Raw genomic sequence first — 25,784 nt, 5'->3', positions numbered from 1 at the left:
GTCTGTCCGCCAGCTGAAGCTCAGCCGGGGTTTAGTGATGCAGAATATTGAAGTAAATGTAATACAGAATCTCTGAGTACATAGAACATCTGCCCTTTAGAGTGGTTCAGTCCAAGCCTAGACCTTATCCAAAGGTGTGGTACTGTGGAATGACCTCAAGAGATCCGTTCACACCGGACATCCTGAGAACATGGCTGAGCCGAAGCAGTTCTGTGAGGAAGGATGGTCCAAAATCTCTCCTCAGCGTTTGGCAGGTTTGACGTGGAGCTCATGAGTGGAGTCATGGTGACAGGAGTGCCAGACTCACAGGATAACGCTCAGATAACGTCATTGCTCTTCCCTTTTTAGTTTGTGTTCCAGCTGTCAATCAGCTGTCTGCACTGCACCCTGTGTGTCTCAACCCCCCGCAGCAACTCTATCTATCCACCAGTTAAAGAAAATCAAACAGATGTGTGACATCAGCTGTACAATTGACCACATGCATGGTGTTCTTTCCTTCCATACCTCTTGTGTTTTAACAAGCAACACATCAAGTATTGTTGAACAGCATTATAATCATTAACTTTATTTGTAAAGGACCGTTCAAAAACATTCTTAAATGCTTAACAATATGAACACATGTGTAAAATAAATGCATGCACTTGTGTCTATATTCGTACATTTGGTAACACTTGATATTAAGGTACACAAATTAATCATCAACTAGTTGTTAATAAGAGTACACTGTGTATGTGCGTATTCCACTGTAGCGCCCGGTACATTAATGGGAAACCCTAGTGTTACATGTTCAATACATTTGTAACACTGGACACATGAACGTTTCTTTTTTCGGTTCACCAAAAAAAAATCTCACTCCGAGCTGAACTCAAATGTTGGCAGCCCTGAATTAACACGTATAGTTTCATGTCTTGAAGTTGTTACATAAGAATAGATCATATTTGTTAATTAAGTGTTATTATGGGAGAATTACTATTCTTGTGGTACTACTGCCTTATTAGGCCCGTATTGAGCAGAGCATATTAAGACCAGAACTATAATATTTCCACTATTGGTTGTATTTCTGTATGTGTCTATGCTTTCATCCTTCTGCCAATGGTGTGGCAGTTTCTCATCTCTCCTGTTTTTGTGCGAACGCATGGGTCAAAGTGTCCATGGAGGACTCCACATTCTCCCTTCAAGTTTGCTTTTTATAAATCGGAAACATTCCTTTGAAATTGGCGTACGCCATATTTTGAGCGAACGCCACTTTTATAAATGAGGCCCCAGGTCATGTAAGCTTCTGAGTTCTTGGTATCACTCTGCCAGGCATGACCTAACTGTAGGGTTGGGTATCGTTTGAATTTCCTCGAGTCTGATTCCGATTCCGGTTCTTAACGGTTCTCAATTCCGATTCTTTGAGGGGCAGGGTAAAAAAATGATACATGCTTCTTCCACCAAAAAATTACATTTATTCGAGAAACTTTTACACAGATTAGTTTACAGTCATATTCACATTAATCAGTCTGTTTATATTCACTGCTATGTAACTGTAACCTGAGAACCACTGAAGCTACAACAGTGCAACAGTCCAACTTTTAAAAACAGTTCTTGTTGAGAAAAACAAGCATACCTGCCTTCTCAGGCATACCGGGAAGAAATGTTAGAACATTTTGAAGTCAAATGCTTCAATCTGGTGCACTTTAAGCAGAATGACTAGAGACTAGATCTAGGGGGTACAACTCTAGACACCCATATGAAAAAGATCGGTTTACATTTTAATAATTAAATAAGTATGTGAACATAACCAGTAACCTACCATAGCCAATAACAAATACATGTAACTTATTTTATTTTTGTTGTTCATTCATATCTTATTTTACTATTTTATTTATGCATATTTTTTTATCTCCAGTTTAAAACGATATGTCTGGTTTACTGTCCTATAGTATACATTGGAATGATTTCAAACCTGTTTTATCCCAATAATTATAAAGGAGTGCCTTGGAAATATATGTTTACATAAATTGTGATCAAAACGTTTGAGACCCACTGAGATAACTTAGACTAAAGTGAACTATCTAAACACTCAAGAGTCCTTACCTCACTGAGCTGTAGTTATCAGCCTCAGTCTGACTGGAGAGGACTCTCCTCCACATCATTGTAGAAACATCTTCTTCTTCCGTTAGAGCAGCTAGCACCAGATGCTAATAACAACAGCGCCAGTTCCAGTGCACCCTCCCTCGCTCACTCGCACGTTGGCTGCGGGCGCCAGATAAGCCAACATCCCCCATTTTCATCACTTACAGCGCCCATCGTACAGGGCGAATTAAACGTGTAACCGGGATGAAAAGGGTGTTACATTTACTTAATTATGAATATCGTTACATCAAGGCCGAACATTAGGATGAGCACCAACGGTCAAAACATTTGTTTCCCCTCCCAGAGCTGTCAGCGCAGCGCCTCCACAGATCTGGCGCCCTAGGAGAACATCTATAACGCCAGTGCAACGGGCCGGCCCTAGTCTCAGGTTACGCTGTAGGAAGTGTAGATACAACGCTACATTTCCCGCCTCGCTGCAGTCACACAGTAGGCTACGGAGAGCCTACAGAGAACATTTCCTCAGGCATCGAAAAGCGGAACCGAAATTCACATTTCTAAATGATGCCGTTGGAATCGAAATGTTGGAACCGGTTCCGAACCGGAACCGGTTCTCGGTACCCAACCCTACCTTGCTGTGTTATTTGTTTCTCATATTGCACTACGGAGTCCTTTGCATTGTATCACTGCGCTGAAATACAATGATACAATGCCCCTCCCTCCCATTGTATCTTCCAGGTTGATGGTGACGGCCTACAGGCGCCCCCTGGAAGAGAAGGACCTGTGGTCTTTGAATTTGGAGGACCGCTCCCACAGAGTTGTTCCACAGCTGGTGCTCCGTTGGAACACAGAGTGCCAAAAGGTTAAAAGGTCAGTAGTAAATTATAGATGGCCCACAGCAAGGAAATACACAGAAATGCTCCAAATGTTTTCCCTGGTAAAACTACACCTGCTAGATATCCGCCAGATGTGTTGTACATAGGTACAGAGAGAATGGACTCTCCTCTGGTCCATACTGCAGGTGCAGATGAGAACACGTTTCAGGCCAAATGTCCCTTAGCTGTAAGAGAGACGGAGCAGGGAGCCCCTACAACATACTGTATGTACACATTTAACTTTCATATACAAATGCCAAAAGTACCATGCATAAACAAACCTTTTTATAATTCTTACAATACTCCTCCATTAAAATAATAATGGCTACGTTATTAACCGTTGGGGTTGGTGCCACACAGTGATTTACATAGGCTAGCTAGCTCATCGAACAAGGATTTATGGGTAACAGTTATCATCAATGTTTTGTGAATTAAATGGGTTCCTTTTGACAATTGGACCAGGTGAAGTGGTACGATATGGAGGATTAGACACACTCTCAAACAAATAGGAAAATAGCTGCATCTTTCTAAATAAGTTATCTTCTAAATATGTGCAAATAAACAGTCTAGTTGCCAGCTCATAGAGTCCTGTTGTGACTGTAGAAACAGCCGGATGCTAACCTGTATATGATGGGCAATTTGCACAATTGGCATAGATTGCGTTAATTAGCATTTACCAATATAGCCTATGGGGACAATAGTTTTAAAAATTGCAATTTTGGGGGTTATTGGGGATGCTGAGTCCATTTCTGACAGGATAAAAAAAATGGCAGTTTTAACTGATTTTGATTATGACGATTTAGGGGACTCTGGATCATTTGGATTGGACAGTGTCCTCAATATCCCCAAAAACACTCAAAAACTATCAATCTCCCATTAATGTTTTTGTTGCTACTGTCTGCTATAATGCCATTAATGCAATGTATGCTAATTGTGCCACCCTCCCAGCATAGGCAAGTTTCTATGCGCTGGGGACACTTGCATTTCCAACATGAAACTTTGGTGTACTCAACATTTCCAGGTTCACTAAACTGGCAACTAAAAGGAAGCCGTAAGATTAAGGGAAACAACATCAGCAGCGTGAAGAAGAGTGAGGTATTACTATGATACAGACGATGTTTGCTAAACTGAAAGCTGATTTTAAACACTGATATTTAGTCAGAAATGCCACACACAAAAAATTGTATTTGAGCAACTGGAACAGAAAGTGACGACGCGGAAATAATACTGTCAAAAAACTTGGCAGCAGACGAAGGAGATGAACCTAGGATAAGCACTACAAAGGAACGCAATGCTGTCACAGAGTAACTGCTTTCATTCCTTCTGCAAAGTGATCAGTATTTACAAGGGAAAATCTATAGAGACTTAAAAATCAGAGTTCATGCAGTAGCCCGAAGACGCCACGAATGGTGACATGCTCAAGATTAATGATCAGTTTATTAAATAGCTTGTACCTCTTTTTACCACTTTTAAGTTTATTTATCCTCTGAGCTCAATCTGGGGAAAGAAAGAGCCCAAATGTCACTTCAGAAGAAACCAACGAACCGATTGACCCCCGAGATGTATTGTGGTGAAATTCTCCATCTTTAAAATGAAAGGAAATGGAGGGCTAGGGATAAAGAAGAAAACTGTGTTCACCAAAGCTTTAGTTAATCAAATTCAGCCCATCGGGAGTACACATATGGACTCTCTGGTCAGGAATGGACTCAGCGTCCTCAATAACCTCCAGAAACGGTCCAAATCGGCCAAGCCATTTTTTAAACTATTGTCTGCTTAGGTTATAATAGTAATGTGTTGCTAATTAACGCAACTCCTGCTAATTATGCTAATTGGCCAATATATGCAAGTTAGCATCAGGCAGTTTCTATAATAATACATTTAATTTTTAAAGCGCTTTTCCTGGTGCTCAAAGCGCTATGTGCTGGGGACCCTACTATACATGTCCATCATAAACCTTTGGGGTACTCAACATTTTCACATCTCCGTTTCACAATGCGGGCAACTACCCTTATACCAATACTAAAGAGTTTAAACTCCCAAAATAAATGGGTGGTCTCGATCTGCCAAACCTTAAAGCTTGCTATGAAGCAGCATAATTCAGGAGATATACCAACAACTTCTGCCTGTCTCCGAGTATTAAAAATACAATAAATAGATGGGTTGTTGCTATACTTGGGGTTTGTTTGGGAAGTCTGTCAGAATAAAAAAAAAAAAACCCATTTATTCAGATTCTTCCATATGAGAAGTTATCTTATGTCATTGAAAAAAATAGATATTTTCAAGACATCAACCCACTGATGTGTATGACTCTGGAAACCAAATATCTTACTAAGATGGTTAAAATAATACAAGTTAACCAAAACATGTTTTGGATATCATGCCATTTAAATTTACATTTTATACATTTTAAGAAATTGTAGCTTTTGTATTACTACCCCAAGCTTCCATAAGTGGGTCAAAAATGACCCGCATGCATTTTCTATGGGAACCTTTGATTCTTATCACCTGTTGCTGTCAGGAATACATTCACTGCAGACCACACAGACTACATCACTTCCTGAGACACACCTCTCAGGAAGATTGTTTTACACAGCAAGTTCTGATACCTGTTAGTATAATAATACATTATATTTGTATAGGGCTTTTCAAGGACTCAAAATCGCTTTACAATATAAGGGAAGGTTAGGGTGGGGGGTATAGGACTATCAAACTTGATCAACCGGCATGGATTGATGGGGGGTGGGCTATGAGTAGACAAGAGGAGAAGAGATGAGTTTTGAAAAGGGACTGGAATACTGTGAGGGTCTCAGAATAGCGGAGATCTTTACATCAATATGTTCAAAACAGGTTTTTTCAAAATGTAAAAATAAATTCTTAAATTGTGAAAAATTAAATGTATAATATTTAGTATTATATTTTGGTTCAAGTGATTTTTCTTAACCAAAATGACAAAAATGGCATAAAAACACATATCATTCTAATACGGGTCCTTTTAGAAGTCCAGTCACTCGTGCATCTAAGAAATGTCAAATCTTTTTTGTATTTCTCCAAAAAAGAACCGAATAATAATATCACCTGGGAAAATGACAGAGGGGGAAAAAAGATTATTAACTATTACTTGTGATAAAAAGCAATAATTAAACAAATTACAGGGAATTGGTTAAAAGATAATAACTTAATAAATTCACAATAGAAGAATCTGGTAAATAATAAATAACCACGAGAATCAGAAACAAAGTTCATATCTCTGGTGAAAGATAGCAAAATAGGTAAGTTAGAGAACACAATACGTTCCTAATGGCCAGGTGCTAAGATATCTTATACGTTTATTGAAAGAAAAAAAAACACATTTTCATTTTGTTCGTTTTTGTCTTTGTCTTATTCTTTTTGTCTGATTTGTGGATTATCTAATCATTTAATTATTGAAGTGTTAATTTGATTATTTATGCCTTGTAACCAATGAATTCATAAACATTTCACATATAGCCAATTTATCCTAGAAGTATGTGTTTACATAAATGGTGACCACACCGTTTGAGACCCACTGAGAACTTAGACTAAGTTAACTTTCTAAACACTCAGAGAGTCCTTTACCTCACCTGAGCTGAGCTTATCCCGAGCTTGAATGACACAGAGACCAATCAAGGGCTTTGATTTATGATCTGTATGACAGTGGCCATGTCGGCAGGCCACATCATGTGGACAGCCAGTCACCCTGTGTGAGGCAGGCCACTTAACAGGCCAGAAGGAGGCGAGATCAGAGCAAGGGACCATTGTCCACAAGTTAATCGATCGCAGATGGCGTCGTGGTCACGGACGAATAAAAAAAAAAATTAAAAATGTAAATGGGTCGCGAAATATACTTGGGCGGCCGTTAATATACATGGGCGGCCCGCCCAAGTATAGTCTATGTGTGGGAAACCCTGCTTGCAACATGGGGCCGTGCATTATCAGGTGATGGTCGTGGATGAATGGCACAACAATGGGCCTCAGGATCTCGTCACGGTATCTCTGTGCATTCACAATGCCATCAATAAAATGCACCTGTGTTCGTCGTCCATAGCATACGCCTGCCCATACGCCTGCCCATACCATAACACCACCACCCCCATGGGCCACTCGATTCACAACATTGACATCAGCAAAAACAAAAGTGTTGCATTTATATTTTTGTTCAGTGTATGTACAAATAATGTATACACCAATGACACCAATCATATCTGACAAAGAAATGTTTTAAATATTAAATGAAATCTGTCTTTCTTTTCAGGACAGAGCAGAAAACGTTGTACTCACCCAACACTGAAGTCAAAGAGGACCGAGCTGTGGAGGAGTCTGAAATCTTGATTGTGAGGCCCCAGAAAACAAAGGAGCCCTCCCTGTTCTGGGCACTGTGTCTGACCTTTGGGCCCTACTTCCTTATCTCCTGCCTTTATAAGATCATTCAAGACGTCCTCATGTTCGTTGGGCCTGAGATCCTCCGGTGAGAAACATTAGTTTTTTCTTAAACGTATAGAATCTTTAACATTGGATACTTTTCTTTTAGCATCATCTGATTCACACAGAGTAAAAATGAATGTCTCTGGGTACCTGTACCTTTTTAATAATAATAACATGTTTATTTAGTATAGCATCTTTCACAGAAATACAATTGCCAAAGTGTTTCACAAGAAAAAAGAAAAGTAAAAAATAAGACCACAGACATAAGAATACAATAAATTCATGTGCCGAAATGTAAGGTTAACATAAAAACAAAACACAGACAACGAAGAGTCCCAAATGGAACAAACAAAAGAACATAACACATAACACATCAAAGATGGGTCTTCAGTTGTTTTTTAAAAGCTTCTGCAGAGACTGCAGACCGAATGTTCCATAGTGATGGAGCCTCTACTTCAGGGGTAACCAACAGGTCGTTCGCCATCTGTACTTGTGGGTTAGTAGCCTGTTTCTACTGTAATCATTTTCAATAATTGTGCTCAGGTCACCGGTCGGTTGTCCATAAACTTAACTGATCTTTTGGCTCTGGAGATAAGTGAACGTCTCTGAAACACAGCTGGAGTTTTGTTAGTGATGTGGGCATTCTCTATGAGTGGACTAATGGATCCATGTCTTACTTATTGTACTCCCCCTCCAACCAGAAAGGTGCCACGTGTAATGAGCACAATCAACAATACTATTCTAACTCTTATCCCTAGGGGACCCCACAATTGGTTTGGCTTTGTTCTTGACATCATCTCTATTTCTTCATGGTTGTGTCAGTTACAGAATTTAAATGAGTACCATAATAACGTATACTAAAATTGCACTCTTTTTCAGATGTAAAAAAAAAATAGGTTTTCACTTTAGTGTACAATCTATAAAAATCTATAGACAATTCGTCGTTTGAGCTGTTTCTATCTTTATCTTATTTCTATTTATTGTCTTGTTCCAGCTCTGCCAAATCAGTCCTAACTCCCAATAATGTTCTGGAAGTTGCCGGTGAAGGGTGACCATGTGTGAGGTGGTGTCAATTTGCTCCTTTTTCTTTACCTTTTAAACCGGAGCGCGTGTTAAGTTCATTACAACTTCTCACTGTTCCGTCCACCGGGATCAGCTCACTGTCTTTTGTGAACTTTCACCCTCACCCAATCACCTGGCCGAACAGGAGTCTCTTCTGGTTTCTCGTCTGGTATCTCTGTAGCTTTCCTAGCCTGTGTAGACAAAACTTGGATAATATTACTCTCTGACATATTCATCACTTCTATTCGTCTAATATCTAAAACTGGACCACTCCCTCATTGGAGGAGGCCCAAGCTTCGGCATACCTTTTGTCGTTATGTGACCTATTATTAACTACATGTTATTATTTATTAACTACAACGTCGCTGAAATCAATCATAACAGTCCCTCCTTTGAGCATAACATGCTCAATTAATATTGCAATGATTACCCTATTCTGAACAGGACATGTAAAACCCATAACGTTGCATTAAATAAATATAACTTCTCCGTGTACCCATAAGGCGTACAAAAATATCGTATGATGTATGGTTTTCTGATGGTATAAATGCATATTCACTCAAATCTGCCATTAGCACAAAAAATAGTTTACTTGTTTCAGGAATGGCTTTTGTCCTGATATTATGCATCATTGTTGCTGCGAAAAACAATACCCCTGGTGTCGCTAATGCGTCTCAATAATTCTAGGATTAGAGGATTGGTTGATACTGCTGAACAAACATATGATAAAATGTTATTTCTCTAAACTAGAGGGAAAATACGAAGTATTCTCACAGAGGGTGACATGCATGAAGGGCTGGTGCCCCTCACTCAAAATGAGATATTGCCTTACGCACTACATTATAAATCAGTAAAGTTACTCAAGAATAAATAAATAAAAACTGATTCTTGAAACTGTTGTAAAAACCCTACAACTTCTTCATCCAAGCTCTCAATCAGTGTTATGTTATTTAATCTGCAGCTCATTGCCTTAAAACAGATACTTCAGACCGATTTATAAAATGTTTTTTATGAGAAAAATGTAATCTGACTCCATAAATAACATACTTGTTTGACTAAAAAACTACACTTCCACTAACAGTAAATGAAGTTCCCCTTTAAACACAGCCCCGGTCTTCTGACGGGGTCTATCTATGTACTGGCTGGAAAATGTTGTGCCAGTCTCTGTCGCGCCGTCACTGTTCTCCCGCCAACAGTCACTCTCTAGTTCTGCTGGGTTCTTGTTGACTTCTTCACTGGTTTGAGACAAGTGACCCTATCGGACACCTCCCTTTGTAGCCAGACTTCACCACAGCAGAATCGAGTTTCTGTTTTTAGGTCTCAACAGCTCCACGTCAGGTGTATCGCCGCCCCTTGAACTGCAGTCGGTGTAAACAGGAGGACTTGGTAAGGATTCTCCTTCTTGGGCGAGTACTAGGTTTCCGTCTTCATATTTTGGGTGGAAACCCGTCGTCTTGACCTCACTAGCTGTGTGGACACAATAGTTTTCTGTGTGGGGGAACAACATCACTCGTAATCTCTATCCTTCTCTTAATTACAAAAATAGTCTGCTAAATATTCTACTATGTTTTAATCTTCTACTACTCTGTGGATGCTTTATGTGTAAATGCAATATGCTACTCACTATCTTTTAAATAACATTCAACCTCCTGTGGTGACCGATATGGCTCAATGTAGCTGGATTTCAAAATACCCTTGGACTGAAGATGCATCACCTGGTGGTCTGGCCCTCTGAGCTTCCTCATTGTTGTGGTTGATACGAGGGTGTCAGTGGCATTTGGGTCATGTTTGGCACCCCTGTTCGTCTTTGACACCTCTGGGACCCCCTGCCTCTGTCATCATGGAAACCTCCCCGGGGTAACTGCATGGAGGGCCGTTGTTTGGTGCATGTTCTGCGGACACTCTCTGGACCAATGTGTCAGCTGACCACATTTGTAGCAGCCTTCATCTGTTCTTCATCTTGATCGTGTCTCTCCTCTCCATTGTCCCTTTTGTTGATGCTGTATGGGAGTGTATGCCTGTGCTTGTGGCTGTACTTGGGTAGGAGGATATGCAGGTGTTTGCTGTTGCCGAAATTGTGTGGGAAGATATTCTGGTACTTGCAGCATCCTGTGTTGTGGACAATATCTGGCCCAATGTGAGAACTGACCACATATGGAGCATCCTTCACCTTGGAAACCTTGTCCTGTTGATCGATTACCTCCTTGGAAATGCCCTTCTCCTCTGCCACTTTGTCTTCCTCGGAAACCTCCTCCCCCTCTTTGTTGATTCTGCACCTGAATCTCTGGCACTTCCTGAGCTTGAATTGTTGGAGGTGTCTGACCTGCCTTCTCTGGTTCTATGGCCATCCCTGATGTAGCTGCAATTTGCCTTGCCACTTTCTTGTTTTTATTAGCTTCGGTATCTTTCTCAGCTATTTGCATCTTCAAGAGTCTCCGTTGTAGTGCTTCCATTTCTGTCTTTTGTGTTTGTCTTTCTTCTGCGATTTCTTCTAATCGTATGTTCTCTTCTATCAGGTGTTTTGATTTACTGGTTATCACTCTTACTTCATACTCCAATTCTTTGAGATGTTTGTCCGTGGAGACTCCATCCAACTGTAAGACTTCTCCTATCGAACCAACATTCGGGGAGGGAGGAGGGACTTCGGCCAGGCTTAGATACAGCTTCGGAGTTTGGATAACTGGAGCCTCTTTGGTTTTTTCTGCTATGTCTTCCCTCACTGCCAGGTCTGGTACTTGGACCACATTTATGCTATCTGCCAATAGGCTGGCATATTCCAGATGGAGTATCAGATTTGTAACTGTTATAAATCTTTCTTCAGCTTCCCTCCATATATATATATATATATATATATATATAGCTGTTGTAGGCATTGTTCGTGCTCATAGTCGAGTACTGCTCTTCTATGGGCTTTTGTTGGTCCAGGTTGATCATCTGCTGGAATCAGTCCTCTTGTTTGCCACTGTTCCAACAGTTTCTCTATTTGGTTCCATGTCGTCTGTCTTTTACTTAGAAAGGTTAAAGCATCTGATCTGATTTTTACCCTTTCCTTGATATCTGCAGTTGAGCCTGACTCTGCGTCTGGTCTCAACTTAGTTTCTTTCGGTGACATGCTCTCTTCCTATTCGAATGAAATTACTAAGTTATCAAATTGAAGCGCTAATCCTCCGACTAGCACCTTCGTTCCTGATAAATAATATCCTATGTCATTCGATATTAACTTTAAATATGGGTTTTTTTCAGTTGTTAAAAAAAAAAAAAAAAATAAGTTTTAAATATTTTTTAAAAAGTTATAGGCCTATATTATTATTATTTTAAGTATGATTGAATTTTTTTTTGTTGTAAAATATTAATAAAGTAAATTAAAAGATACAAATTATGCAAATTTTAAAATCTGAAATGTTAAAAAAATAAAAATTGTACCGTGTATGGTTTTGACTTTGAAATATGAAAACTAAAAATCTGGTGAAAATCTAAATCTACCGTGTATAGTGCATACCGAAGTGTATGAAATTATGCAAATGTCATAATTTGTGTTAGCTTAATATTCTATTGTCTTATTTGAAAGAGTATTATGTAAAGTTTCTTATCTTATAATTAGAAACCACTTGAAATTCTATCTCGGCGATCAAGCATGTGTTTATTTTAGTGCTGTCAAAGTTATCATGTTAACGGCGGTAATTAATTTTTTGAATTAATTGCGTTAAAATATTTAACGCATTTAACGCATGTGCAGAATGGCCCGCCCCATACGTGCCACCAGGTGCAGCGCCAGGGTATGGCTGGGGTAGGCTACACCCTTACCAAGAAATGGCTTAGCCCCACCATGAAAAATGATGTTAAAGTAAGCAAGATAAAGTCTGCCAACTCACGCGGAGTAAATTGCACAGACAGCAGTTAGTAAGATTGATTTCAGTAGCCACGGTTTTGAGAACATCTTTGATAACGGCGTGGTGTTGTTGCAGGAAGTCCCGACGGAGAATACTTTTGCTGTAGTACAGGGGTGCACATAACTGGTACGCAGGTTATGTAATCAGAAATGCGTACCGTCACTTGTGTCACAAAGCGCATTTGCGTACCGACGTACTTGTGAAGCTTTTCTAGAAGGCGGTTAGATCACAGGACGACCGAGTCGGTCTCCGTGTGCACAGACAGGGCTGCTGTTACGAAGTACTCCACTAGCCCCCCCCCCCCCCCCCTCTGTCGACTTTCTTGAAGTACTCCCCCGTTGATAGAAATCAACACGTGATGAATTAAGACCCCACGGTTTGATGATTGATAGGTGTGTGGGCTGTCTTTCATTTTGACACACAGAAAAATGTTATAATAAACATAGATACTGTATGTTAAATGGATATATCCGCCTTATTTCATTTATCTTTCCATTCCCACAACAATATACATAAAGAAATGGCATATTTTGGACATAGTTCGAATGGTAATTAATCATGATTAATTAATTTTTAAGCTGTGATTAATCTGATTAAAAAAAAAATTGTAATCGTTTGACAGCCCTAGTTTATTTATAACACTTCAAATTAAACTTCAAAATGCTATTGAGTGTTTCCTCTATCTATGTAATAATTCTGTACTACCAGCAGAGTGCGCTATTGTAATTTCCAGCTCAATCCACCAGGGATAACTGTTGCAAAACTGACCTATTTAACAAGAAAAAGCTTATTTTCCTTCTTAAAAATGGGAAGAAAATTACACTAGGGAAGAAAATTACACTATGGTTAAACAACACAGCACATAACCGCCAAAACACATTTGCAAACAGGAATATTTCAAACAACCGCCAATACACACTTGCAAGCAGAAACAACTTCCAAAATCAGATTGGGATTTTTAGGAAATACAATATTCCTTCTTCCCTACAAATACCAAACTTCCCACAGTAAGATAACCTGTCTATTTTATAGTTCCAACTCTGCCAAGAAATATGATTTGTCCTTCTCAAGATGGAGTGCCTAGCCTCATGTGAGTGGGACTGAGTGTGTAAAAACAGAGTACTTTCAATTAGCATTTCACGAAATGGCGACTGCCGTGTGGTTCATTGTGAACATGAGGGCAAGACAAGATGGCAACTGATTTTCCAACCTTTAACCTGAAGAACAAAGGGATTTGAAAACACACCTCGTGGCTCTCACAGCGGAGTTGAAATAATGGCGGGGTGATCTTTAGTCTAGAAAATTCAACACAAAACAACACTGTAGTTTAAAATAACATTTCTATTTAGTTTACAATGATAAATGGGCCTCATACCCTTTACGTCATAGCCCTCAACCCATATACGTCAATGTTTTGACTTTAAGAGCCAGTATGGTTATCTCTTCTGTTTAAACACGCTATAATGGGACAAAATGGGACGCTATCCAAACACAATCAGAAGAATATCGTCTCTCTAACGCACGAATGTCGCATTTCTCGTCGTAATCCACACGCAATGTTTGTTTGAAAACAGAAAAGAATAACCACTGAAAGTTTCAAACTTTTCAGGCCTTTTCCTCGAGAAGGACTTTTTTTTTAAAACAGCCTCACACTGTCGTTTAAACACTCACTCCAATATCCTCAGCTTCCAACTGTGGCTGTGTTCTTGCCTCAAACAGTCCCAACTGTGTAATGGCCTAAAACCATTCACGTTAACTTCAAATGTAACATGCCGATCTAGATCCCTCCGCTTCGCGTCGGGCTCCTGATCAGCCTGTCGGTGTTCTTTTCCCCATAATGACCGCGTCGCTGCAAATTATCCCGCTTATTACACGGCCACATTCTCAACAAAGTAACGACATGACTCCCAATATTAATTGAAATGCTTTTATGGATTTAGAAAATGATTTTATTGATTTAAAAAATAGTTGTATGTATTGATTCAAATTGACATGCATCCGCTAAGAAAAATAGTCCGTTGTTACCGTTTGAACTAACGTAGCTACGGCAGGAACTGCTTCGATAGCGTTTTGGAGGAGCTTTTTGATTACAGATTTGAAAACATCGCTACTTGTTTTAAAAGTAGCACAATTCATTATGTCAAACCTTGGAAAGTATCGAGATATCCCTGCCCTAATGCCAAAGTAACACGCTTCAACACGTGTATTTCGGTGTATTCACGGCATTTATTTTGTTATTCTACAGTATTGTTGTTTTATAGTTATTTGTTAATGTAACCCACTTTGTCGGTGTGTAGCGTGCTGCAGCAGCAGTCTGCTCTGCACGCAGGCTTCCTCCAAGTTTACAATAAAACAAACTGGTGGTGTGACCAATGGCCATTTACAATTATTAATACTATTACTATTATTAGCATATATTTATATATATTTTGGTTGAAACTAAGCCAGAAAAAAAACAAAAATATATATAAATAATATCGATTTTTAAAAATAATATTCGATTATGGAGACTGTAACGAATATTCGAATTCGAATATATTTGTCCAATATAGCATAATAGGTCCACTTTAATTTACATCAGAATCAGAAATTCTTTTTTTGTATTATTATAATGGAACACAGGGTTCGGTCCGGATTGATTTGCAGTTCTGTCCGGATCCGGACCTTGGTCTGGAGTTTGAGAAGCCCTGTCCTACACACTCTTCAGTGAGCGGCATAGGACAGATAGGGCCCCAGGTAGAGGGCTCCGCCTGTGCTTATATCACTAGGGTTACAATACATGACCCCCCGTTATATCTTACACAGGCTCCGCCCTCTACTGGATTCTATGGGTACAGTGGGTGGAGCCCTGATGGATAAACGCCCTGTCGTCCAACAACATCGACCCATCATACTGCCCCTGACCGGCTGCACCGCAACTTCTTCTCCTCCAGTTGAGACGCGCTTACCTCGTGTAGAGTCTACATGGAAAAGAGTCCTCTAGCCCTGCATGGGGCTTACCGTGCACCATGTTTCCCGGGTCCCTAAGGAGCATGGGGAGAACGTAAGTGCACCCAACGTGGACAATTTTAAACTGTATGGTTGCGTCCACACCAGCCTGGTTTAGTCCGGTTGAATCGAGCCCTGGAGCGTTTACTCCTTGGTGCGGTTCGTTTGGGTTGGTCTGAAACGCAGTCCGAGGCCTCTGATGTGAACTAAACAATTGGACTCTGGTCCTCCTAAAAAGGTGGTCTCGGACCGCTGATGGTGAACTCTGAAGCGATTCATCGCTGGTGTGAACGCAGTCCGCACCAAAACATAGGAAACGTAGGATTTATGTGTCACAAGTGGAGGTCTTCAAAATCTTTAGCGAAAGAATGAAGCAGAATGGATTTAACCCGAGTGTTGAACAGTGTCGTGTACAAGGAAAAAAGCTCCGTCAACAATACATAAAAGTGGCAGCTCCCCCAAGACAAATCTATTTTGTATCTAAGCTGTGTGTAAAATACAGTAGCCTATAGGGTCATGCTTTCATTCATTCTGAAATCATTCATTAATTCACAGAGATATAAAACTATAAACACAAGCTATGCTATATTGCTTTTGTGACTTAAAGGCCATGGTAATCTCATCAGAGCCCCCTGTCTTCGGGGAAACCTCCTCCTGACTGCACACCGTCTCATTAGGTTCATCCCAATTTCCCTCCTCAACTCCTCTCTCCTTGGTGACTTGACCCTGAAATCGATCGAGACATGCCATGTTGAGCGACTTCCCAATTGCTGAAATGCACACGGAGGAGTCGAGGAGAAAGGAGAATTCCAGAGGAGAAGAGAGGGAGGATACATGAGTGCAGACTACGCGGAAGTGTTATCACCACTCGTGCATCAAAGCTCCACCCCCAGCTGCACAGCCGTCTGCTCACTGCAGCTGTTCTGAATCGAAGCTCTGCCCCCAGCTGCACAGCCATCAGCTCACTGCAGCTGTTCTGAATCAAAGCTCCGCCCCCAGCTGCACAGCCGTCTGCTTACTGCAGCTGTTCTGAATCGAAGCTCCGCCCCCAGCTGCACAGCCATCAGCTCACTGCAGCTGTTCTGAATCGAAGCTCCGCCCCCAGCTGCACAGCCATCAGCTCACTGCAGCTGTTCTGAATCAAAGCTCTCATCGTGTCTCTCGCTTGCATCTTACGGAGGCAGAGCTAAGACGCAAGGAAGAGGCGCGAGTGAGGGAAAGGAGGAGGCCAGATAGTGAATTGGGATGAACCTATTATGTGTTAGGTATAATTTATCCTTTATTTATCCAGGAATGTCCCATTGAGATACAAGATCTCTTCTTCTAGGGAGTCCTAACCAACACGGCACACAACAAGTTTCAACATAAAACAAGGGCATTAAACAAAAAAAACCATACAATTCAAATATAAATACAGAAGGCCATTTGTGCAGTGGCAAGAAGCATAATCACATCAGCAATAGCATCAGGTAAAACAGTTACATGTTTCATGAAGGGCTAATCGTAGCATACCTTTAAAAGCATTTACAGTAGGAAGTGCCTCTAGACAAAGTTTTACTTGCAGCGTATTCCATAAAAAGGGAGCATAGTGGGAGAATGCAGCTTTACCAAGCTCTGACTGCATCAAAGGAACATTTAAAAGCATCCCATTTGCTGCTCGTCTGGTATTAAAAAAGCAAGTATAAAAGGACAGTTGTCTGGAGATATATAAGGGCAGCTACCTAGCAATGACTTAAGGATACAAATCAACATGTGTGATTGTCTTCTTTGGTACAGAGAGGACCATCCTAAGGACTGATATAAAGTGCAGTGGTGGGTGCGAGAGCCTGCACCCGTTACAAAACGTATCGCAGTATGGTACGCAGAGTCCAGCTTTTTAAGCAGGGAGAAAGAAGCATGCATATAGATCACATCGCCATAGTCTAATTCAGACAGAAAGGAACTCTGCACAATTCTCTTCCTGGCTTCAGACGGGAAACATTTCTTTAAACGAAAGAAAAAGCCCAGTTTAGGTCTAAGTTTTCTCAGTAGGTTCCCAATATGAACATCAAAGGCCATCTTTTCATCAATCCATATGCCCAGATATTTGTAGGATGCTACTTTGTCAAGGCATGTCCCTTCCAGTGTAAGAATCGGAGGGACAGCTGTATTAGCTCGAGAGCGAGAGAAGGTCATGTACTTGGTCTTCTTTGCATTAAGGACCAGTCTTAGCCTTAGCAAGGAGTGTTGCAGTGTATTAAAAGCATCCTGTAGAAGCTCTATGGCCTGAGTTAAAGAGGAAGCCACTGTGTAAACAACTGTATCATCGGCGTAGAAATGAAACCGTGCTGGGTTTATCCCATTTCCTAGTTCATTTATAAAGATGGAGAATAAGACGGGGGCCAAAATAGAACCTTGTGGAACACCTTTGTTTACAGTAAGAGCAGCTGAGGTATCATCTTCTACTGAGACACACTGAGTTCTTTCAGATAGTTTTTAAACCAGCTCAAAGCCATTTTGCCAAGACCTATGCAGCCAAGCCTCTGCAGCAGCAATGCATGATCCACAGAATCAAAAGCTTTAGACGGATCAACAAACAATGCTGCACAGGGTTCTTTCTTGTCTAGTGCTTCTATGATGTCATTTGAGACTAGCATAGCCTCTGAGTAGTACTATGGCCTGATCTGAAGCCTGACTGAGACTCGCTAAGAATATTATGGTCAGTTAGAAACTTTTTCAGTTGTTCGTTTACAAGAGATTCAAAGACTTTGGCCATTACAGACAGTCTGGAAATAGGGCGATAATTATTTAGGTCAGAGGGGTCTCCGCCCTTTAGCAAGGGGAGAACCATGGCCGACTTCCATGAGCTAGGTCATTCACCAGCACAAAGACTGAGATTCAAAATGGAGGTTATGGGTTCTGCAATCAGACCTGCAGCAACTTTGAAGAAGAACGGCTCTATCTTGTCTGGGCCTGAAGATTTCTTTACATCTAGGCTCATTAAAGCTTTGTGAACCTGAGAGGTCAAGATGGGGGCAAAGGTGAACAGTTGATCAGGGTCAAGTGGCGGAGGACCTGGCTCTCCTTCTGCAGCGATCATCCCTGAGTTGCTAGAATCAAAGATTTGTGCGTTAAATGTTTTTTAACGCACGTTGTCTGATTATATAATCATATGCGCCGACCTGCTCTCCAGGTAAACAGCAGCATGAAAAGAACCTGCTCCATGGTAGGGGCTACAGTAGGAATTTCCGGGATTAGCGTTTTTTCTTATGACTTTTTTTTCGTTACAGTTTATAGAGCGTTTGTGGTCTGCCTGTGTGAGGCAAACCGAACCTTCTGAAAAAAGAAGTGATGTAACAAACTGTCGTCTGGTGCGCACCAGAGAAGTGTTGGCTGTGAATGTGACCTTAGTCTTATGTTAAGAGGAACATATCGAAATGTTTAAGGACATCAAAACCTCAATTCCAGCGCCACCTTTTCAAACTGAATTTATCCTTATGGACAGCTCCATAGATGAGAAGATAACATGGTTTCAGCCTGACCTGAAGCCGTCCTACGTGCAATGCAAACAGGAACCTGCCATACTATGTTCTGGAGATGCCCCAAGCTATCTATTTTCCATATTCTTTCAGTTTTCAATGTTTCATTATTTTGAATTGGAAGGAGAGCTGCCTTCTGCCACTCCCCTCGTCGATTAGAGAGAAGACACAAATGCTAGACGTTAGAAACATTATATTCATGAAGATGTACTTAAACGTGGCAACCTTACATCTCAATTGTGGAAGATTTAAAAATATTTCTCTTCATCTTTGATATTTGTAGGTGCGATTTATTAGCTTAATCGGCTTACTTAATGTAAACGTATACCTAATGATGACTTTCTTCCCTCGATCAGGCTGTTGATCCACTTCGTCAACGACTCCAGCGCCCCCGCCTGGCGGGGCTTCTTCTATACCGCCCTGCTCTTCATGTGTAACTGTGTGCAGTCCATCATCCTCCAGAAGTACTTTCACGTGTGCTTTGTCTCAGGCATGCGTCTGCGCACTGCTATCATCGGAGCCGTCTACAGGAAGGTACAAGGAAATGGAATGTTACTTTGAATTATGGAAATATGACAGAGGTAAAGAATATAGGTTATTGCTTGATATAATACTTAATTTAATATTTTGAGGACAAACCTCCAAGTGAATGACTATTTACAATAAGATAATTTTTATTTTGGAATCAGTCAAAGCCTTTACTCAACCAGAGAGCTGTGTTTGTGGAACCGTGTTGATGTAAATCAGATTTCATAAATGGCTGTATAATTCTCCTGTCCTGGGGCCTCATTTATAACGCCGTGCGTAGGGTTCACGTGGGAAGGTTGCTTACGTAGTAGAAATCCAAAAAATAGGTACAGAAATGTTCCGACATTTTCCGATTTACCAAACATTGCGTACCGGCGAGGAAAGTGCGTACAGCACTTCCTACGCCGGTTTCCCTTTTATAAATCACAATCGACTCGAAATGCGGTGCAGCTTTCGCGGGCTTCACGTAACGTCCATATTCGCCTATAAATAGTCAAAACGCCCATTCATTCATTCTGACTGACTGCATGAAGAAGAGCAGGAAATGACGACAAAACAGCTAAAAAAGACGTCTCTCACAGAGTCAGATTTTGGTTATTTTGGGGAGGTGGAGATAAATCACATTGTTTGGTGGATGCAGTTTGAACCAGAGTAGCAGCATGGAGGTCGGATCGTCACCAAAATAAATAAATAAGTGGTCCGAAAAAGGTTAATGACAAAAACAATACACATAGCCTTCCTCAGGCAGTGTGTTTGTACCGGGGACAGGAGACCCCCCCCCCCCCCCCCCTTGATGAGAGACTGTAAGAAGTGATCGGGGAATCCCTCCGGAGTGGAGTCATGACGACTGGATCTGAATTATGTTTTTGTATTTGGTGGTTTGTGTCCCAGCTGTCGATCAGCGTCTCCACTGCAGCCTGTGCGTCTCTCCCCCCCCCCCCCCCCCCCCCATGCATAAAACCATGCTCGTATCTACAACCTATAGAAATGCAAAACGGCGTCAGTTTAGACGTAATTCTGTCCTCTTGCTGACCGCATCATTTATGAGAAAACATTTCTTAACATTAACACAACATATTCGAGGTAGTTTTCAATAATATATCCGTATTTATTTATTTCTCCAAGTTATGTTTTGGTGTGCACTGAGGAGTCTCAAGGAGGCGTTTGTTAAATCATTTTAAGATTGGCTTTAATCAATGTTTGAAAAGTAATTCTTCATATCTGATAAATGAGGTAACATTTTATTTATGGTATTATTTCCACATATTTCTCTCCATTCTTCCTTCTTCCAACGGTGTCTCAGTTTCTCGTCTCTCCCGTTGTTGTGCTCAGTGCGTACGCATGGGTTAGAGTTTGCGTGGAGGACCGCACGTTTTCCCGTCAAGTTAGTATTTTATAAATCGCGAACATTGCGTAGAAACTGGCGTATAAATGAGGCCCCAGGCGTGTGCAGGTCTGTGTTGTGACTCTACAGCAGGGCTGTAACTCGGCCCTGTGTCTGCGCTTTCAGGCTTTAGTTATCAGCAGTGCGGCGCGCCGCAGCTCCACGGTGGGAGAGATCGTCAACCTGATGTCAGTGGATGCTCAGCGCTTCATGGACCTAATCACTTACATCAACATGATATGGTCCGCCCCCCTGCAGGTGGTTCTGGCCCTCTACTTCCTCTGGCAGGTAGGACTACACTCAGGTACAAGTCACATACATCACATCAGCTCCATTCAGAAGAAGTCTCACATGCACATTTTGGGGGGGGGGGGGGGGGGGGGGGTTACCTTGGTTGCTGATTGGCTAATGGTTACACAAGACAAAACATCGCCATGACATCATAAAGTGGCCAGAATCTGACCAGCTCATTTTCAGACAGGTTTTTATAGAAATGGATCAAAAAGAGAGAATCTTTGTTCCTGAAACTTTCAGAGTCTCTTTCCACAGAGGGGACACATGTTGATGTAGAAGAGACATGAAGAACAGGGGACACATGTTGATGTAGAAGAGACATGAAGAAGAGGGGACACATGTTGATGTAGAAGAGACATGGAGAAGAGGGGACACATGTTGATGTAGAAGAGATATGGAGAAGAGGGGACACATGTTGATGTAGAAGAGACATGGAGAAGAGGGGACACATGTTGATGTAGAAGAGACATGGAGAAGAGGGGACACATGTTGATGTAGAGAGACATGAAGAAGAGGGGACACATGTTGATGTGAAGAGACATGAAGAAGAGGGGACACATGTTGATGTAGAGAGACATGAAGAAGAGGGGACACATGTTGATGTAGAAGAGACATGAAGAAGAGGGGACACGTGTTGATGTAGAAGAGACATGGAGAAGAGGGGACACATGTTGATGTAGAAGAGACATGGAGAAGAGGGGACACATGTTGATGTAGAAGAGACATGAAGAAGAGGGGACACATGTTGATGTAGAGAGACATGAAGAAGAGGGGACACATGTTGATGTAGAGAGACATGAAGAAGAGGGGACACATGTTGATGTAGAAGAGACATGGAGAAGAGGGGACACATGTTGATGTAGAAGAGACATGAAGAAGAGGGGACACATGTTGATGTAGAGAGACATGAAGAAGAGGGGACACATGTTGATGTAGAGAGACATGAAGAAGAGGGGACACATGTTGATGTAGAGAGACATGAAGAAGAGGGGACACATGTTGATGTAGAGAGACATGAAGAAGAGGGGACACATGTTGATGTATACAAAGTGGATTTTGCATAATAGGTGACCTTTAAAATGTGTTGCTGTGAAACTCAGCCCTAACTTTGAAGCATCATCCACTTCTTAAGGTTTATCCCAAAACAAATGTCAGAGTGATCTGCATAATCTGCATAATCTGCAAGCGGTCAGACGGGTACAAAACCCGTAGAATCTGGCGTTATGACTATGAATCAATACTTGCATGCAGATGTCTTCATTTTGAACTGACAATTTAGTTAATTTATATACAATCTGTAAGAGTTCATTAAAGTACTGCACTCAACTGTTCAAGAAATGTCTGACTTCCTTTTGGGTTTACGGTCTCACGCAAAAATACATTGTTGTCGTCTCCACATTAAATAAACCTACCACATTGCATACATGCAGGACCGATGCATTGCAAGCGCTATATATTGTAGCTGGCGCATTTGAGCTCAATCATGCACTCGACTCATTATGTTAAAACACTTTTCTAAATGATGAATTTGAACATGTGCCTAGTTAAATCCAAACGAAAGCAACTGCAGGCCCTGGAAAATGCAGAAAGCTTTGGCACGGTTCATGAGCATTACAATGCCCCCTTCTGAAAAGCTTGCACTGAACATTATTCTAATGTAAACTCGTGCTAACAGTGCTGACAGTGCTAACAGTGCTAACAGTGCTGACAGTGCTGACAGTGCTGACAGTGCTAACAGTGCTAACAGTGCTGACAGTGCTAACAGTGCTAACAGTGCTAACAGTGCTGACAGTGCTGACAGTGCTGACAGTGCTGACAGTGCTGACATCAGGGGAAATGCTTCCTTAATGAGGTTTCTCTTCACCGGTTCCTGTGCAGATCCTGGGTCCGTCTGTGCTAGCTGGAGTGGCAGTGATGGTTCTGATGGTTCCTGTTAATGCTGTCATCGCCATGAAGACAAAAACCTACCAGGTGGGACTCTCTACAAACACACTGCCACACAAATCATTTTGTTAAAATGTGTCATGTGTTCAGTGACAAGGAAGACGTATCCATGTGATGTAACACAGAGCGGTCCTCCAGCGTCCTTCGTGTCAGTTTGTAGCATTGAAGTCGTGTTTGTTGAACAGGTGGCTCAGATGAAAAGTAAGGACAGTCGCATTAAGCTCATGAATGAGATGCTGAATGGCATCAAGGTGCTGAAGCTGTATGCCTGGGAGCTGGCTTTCAAAGACAAGGTTTCAGAGATCCGGGAGAGTGAGCTGCGCGTCCTGAAGAAGACTGCTTACCTCGGGGCCGTGTCCACGTTTACCTGGGTCTGTGCCCCTTTCCTGGTGAGTGTAACACGGAGTCACACATCCAAACGGCTAGACATGGCCTCATCTTGTTAGCTAGGACAGACATAGAGTATCTGTATAATAATATTTTAACCTTTTACCATTTTCTGCAAATATAAACACAGGTTGCCCTGTCCACCTTCACTGTGTACGTGCTGAGTGACGAACATAACGTGCTCGATGCTCAGAAGGCGTTTGTGTCACTGGCACTCTTCAACATCCTGCGCTTTCCTCTCAACATGCTTCCAATGGTCATCAGTAGTATGGTGCAGGTGTGTGTGTCTCCTTCACCTGCTCAACCACGCTCACACACTTGAGTGGTGTCGTGTTTTAATGGTACACAGTTTGGTGCATCAGGCCCCTGGTGTTTTCTGGTAAAACAGTTTGTCTCCATCTCCAGGCCAGCGTGTCCTTGAAGCGGCTGAGGGTGTTTCTGTCACACGAGGAGCTGCAGCAGGACAGTGTGGAGCACAAATCAGTGGCAGGCTGTGAGTTTCTTCGGCTTCTTATTGTGTGTGTGTGCCCTCCCTCTTCTCTCAGTTTTGCACATGTTTGCTTCTCTCTTGCTGATGTAGAGGGAGGCATGTCATGGACAGTGTATTGATGCTCCTCTTCTCTCTTCCATGCAGCCCCATACAGTATCTCCATCGTGGACTGGAGTTTTCAGCTGGTCCAGAGCTGAGCCACCAACACTTAAGAGGCATGCGCCATCTTGCCACATATTTGTTCATTGTATTCACACATATGGGGAACATTTGTAACGATACAAATGTCATGTTTAAAAACAGGCTTAGGTTCTCTATTTAGTTTTAGAACACAATACAGGAAAGAAACCTGAAGAAGCATAATAGGGCATCTTTACCTTACAACATGGAGGCAGCTGATGTGTTCTACAGTGTCTTGCCATCCAGCATATCACACAAAGAAGCAGAAGAAAATGATGAATGGTTTATGAACATTTCCAAACAGCACTTGTTGGATTAGCATGTCTGTTTCCTATGAAGCATTTAACCTGATAATGAATGGAGATGATTCTGTGTCTGCAGGCTGAATGTGTGTATCCCAGACGGCTCTCTGGTGGCCTTGGTAGGACACGTGGGGTCAGGGAAGTCCTCCCTGCTTTCCGCCCTGCTTGGAGAGATGGACAAACTGGAAGGAGCTGTCGCTGTGAAGGTGGCTCTCTCACTAAATACACTTGCAGCAGCAGCAGCAGCAGCAGCAGTTGAAGCTATCTTCCTGCTGTTCCGAGGGGAAAGCATTTTGGGTATTTTCATATGGGGTCTATATTTAAAATGATAACAAGAACATGAATACAGAATCTTCATACTAATGCAGCATTTGATGTTGATTGTAGTTCTCCTCCTTTGACAAACATGTAATGTCTAGTTTACCTCCATTTAAGTATTTTCTAAAAGTGTTGCTCTTCATTGTGCAGTTTAGGTTATCTCTTCTAATAATGTTGAGGCTACAGCTGTTGCCATCTGTGTACAGTTACCATAGTTGCGCTCGGTATTTATCTTGTCCTTCATCATTTTGTTGAAACCTTTGGTCAGCTCACCGGATTAAAGTTGACTAAACTGGTTATATGAAATGAATGACCATACGAGTTTGTAACTGTTTTCTGATATTTTCTTTTGCCATGAAAGGGGATGACAGCAAGGAGGACCCGGATCTAAACCCGGGTCCTCCGCTTAGGGACCAAGCCCCAGCATATGGGCAGTCTGCTCTGCCAACGCAGCTATACGACGGCCCGGCTAGGATCATTTTGTGTAAAAGAAGTTCCCATTATTGCACACCAATGGGCTTTGGCAACATTGAAACAAAGCGGTTCATCGTGAGTGCTCATTATCAACTACACAAGCAATGAATAATCAATGTGTATGCTTGTGCTTGTGCTTGTCGCCCTGTAGGGTTCAGTGGCCTACGTTCCCCAGCAAGCCTGGATCCAGAACTCCACTCTGAGAGACAACATCATGTTTGGACAGGAGAGGAGAGAGGGCTGGTATCGGCGTGTGGTGGAGGCATGTGCCCTTCAGCCTGACCTTGAGGTCCTCCCTGCTGGAGACGAGACAGAAATTGGAGAGAAGGTATACATTCTTGATCACAGAGTCCAGTCATCTGCGGACTGATACAAATGCATTGGATCTGTCAAAGTGGTCTGCATTCATTATACTGAGGTTTGATCAAGAGGTAGTGTGTGAGTGTTGACATTATATTATTACTTTCAAAGATTCAAAAGCTTGATTGTGCTCTGCACAGTAATAGTAGTATTATAAAATGTAAATCTCAAGTCCCAGGCTCCTCCAACAAGGCAACATAAATATACATGAGACATCAAACAATGAAATAGTGCAAGATTATCTTATAAAACCACCTGCAAGTAATGCAGATGC

The 25,784-nt window shown here is 41.7% G+C and overlaps 1 protein-coding gene across 1 annotated transcript in view; it reads left to right on the top strand.

The window, feature by feature from the left end:
- LOC117443524 (multidrug resistance-associated protein 1-like) overlaps window positions 1–24,525 on the top strand; it is a 54,554-nt gene extending 30,029 nt beyond the window's left edge. The window contains exons 7-16 of the mRNA XM_034079451.2: window positions 2,815–2,946; window positions 7,222–7,434; window positions 19,206–19,383; window positions 20,888–21,049; window positions 22,934–23,026; window positions 23,185–23,388; window positions 23,517–23,663; window positions 23,792–23,879; window positions 24,021–24,091; window positions 24,438–24,525. Of these exons, the coding sequence (XP_033935342.1) occupies window positions 2,815–2,946; window positions 7,222–7,434; window positions 19,206–19,383; window positions 20,888–21,049; window positions 22,934–23,026; window positions 23,185–23,388; window positions 23,517–23,663; window positions 23,792–23,879; window positions 24,021–24,073 (1,270 nt within the window). The 3' untranslated portion in view covers window positions 24,074–24,091; window positions 24,438–24,525. The remainder of the gene's footprint in view (window positions 1–2,814; window positions 2,947–7,221; window positions 7,435–19,205; window positions 19,384–20,887; window positions 21,050–22,933; window positions 23,027–23,184; window positions 23,389–23,516; window positions 23,664–23,791; window positions 23,880–24,020; window positions 24,092–24,437) is intronic.
- The last annotated feature ends 1,259 nt before the right edge of the window (window positions 24,526–25,784 follow it).

This window comes from Pseudochaenichthys georgianus, unplaced genomic scaffold, assembly GCF_902827115.2.
Source record: "Pseudochaenichthys georgianus unplaced genomic scaffold, fPseGeo1.2 scaffold_620_arrow_ctg1, whole genome shotgun sequence".
NCBI lineage: Eukaryota > Metazoa > Chordata > Actinopteri > Perciformes > Channichthyidae > Pseudochaenichthys > Pseudochaenichthys georgianus.
This window is presented reverse-complemented; position numbering and strand designations above follow the sequence as displayed.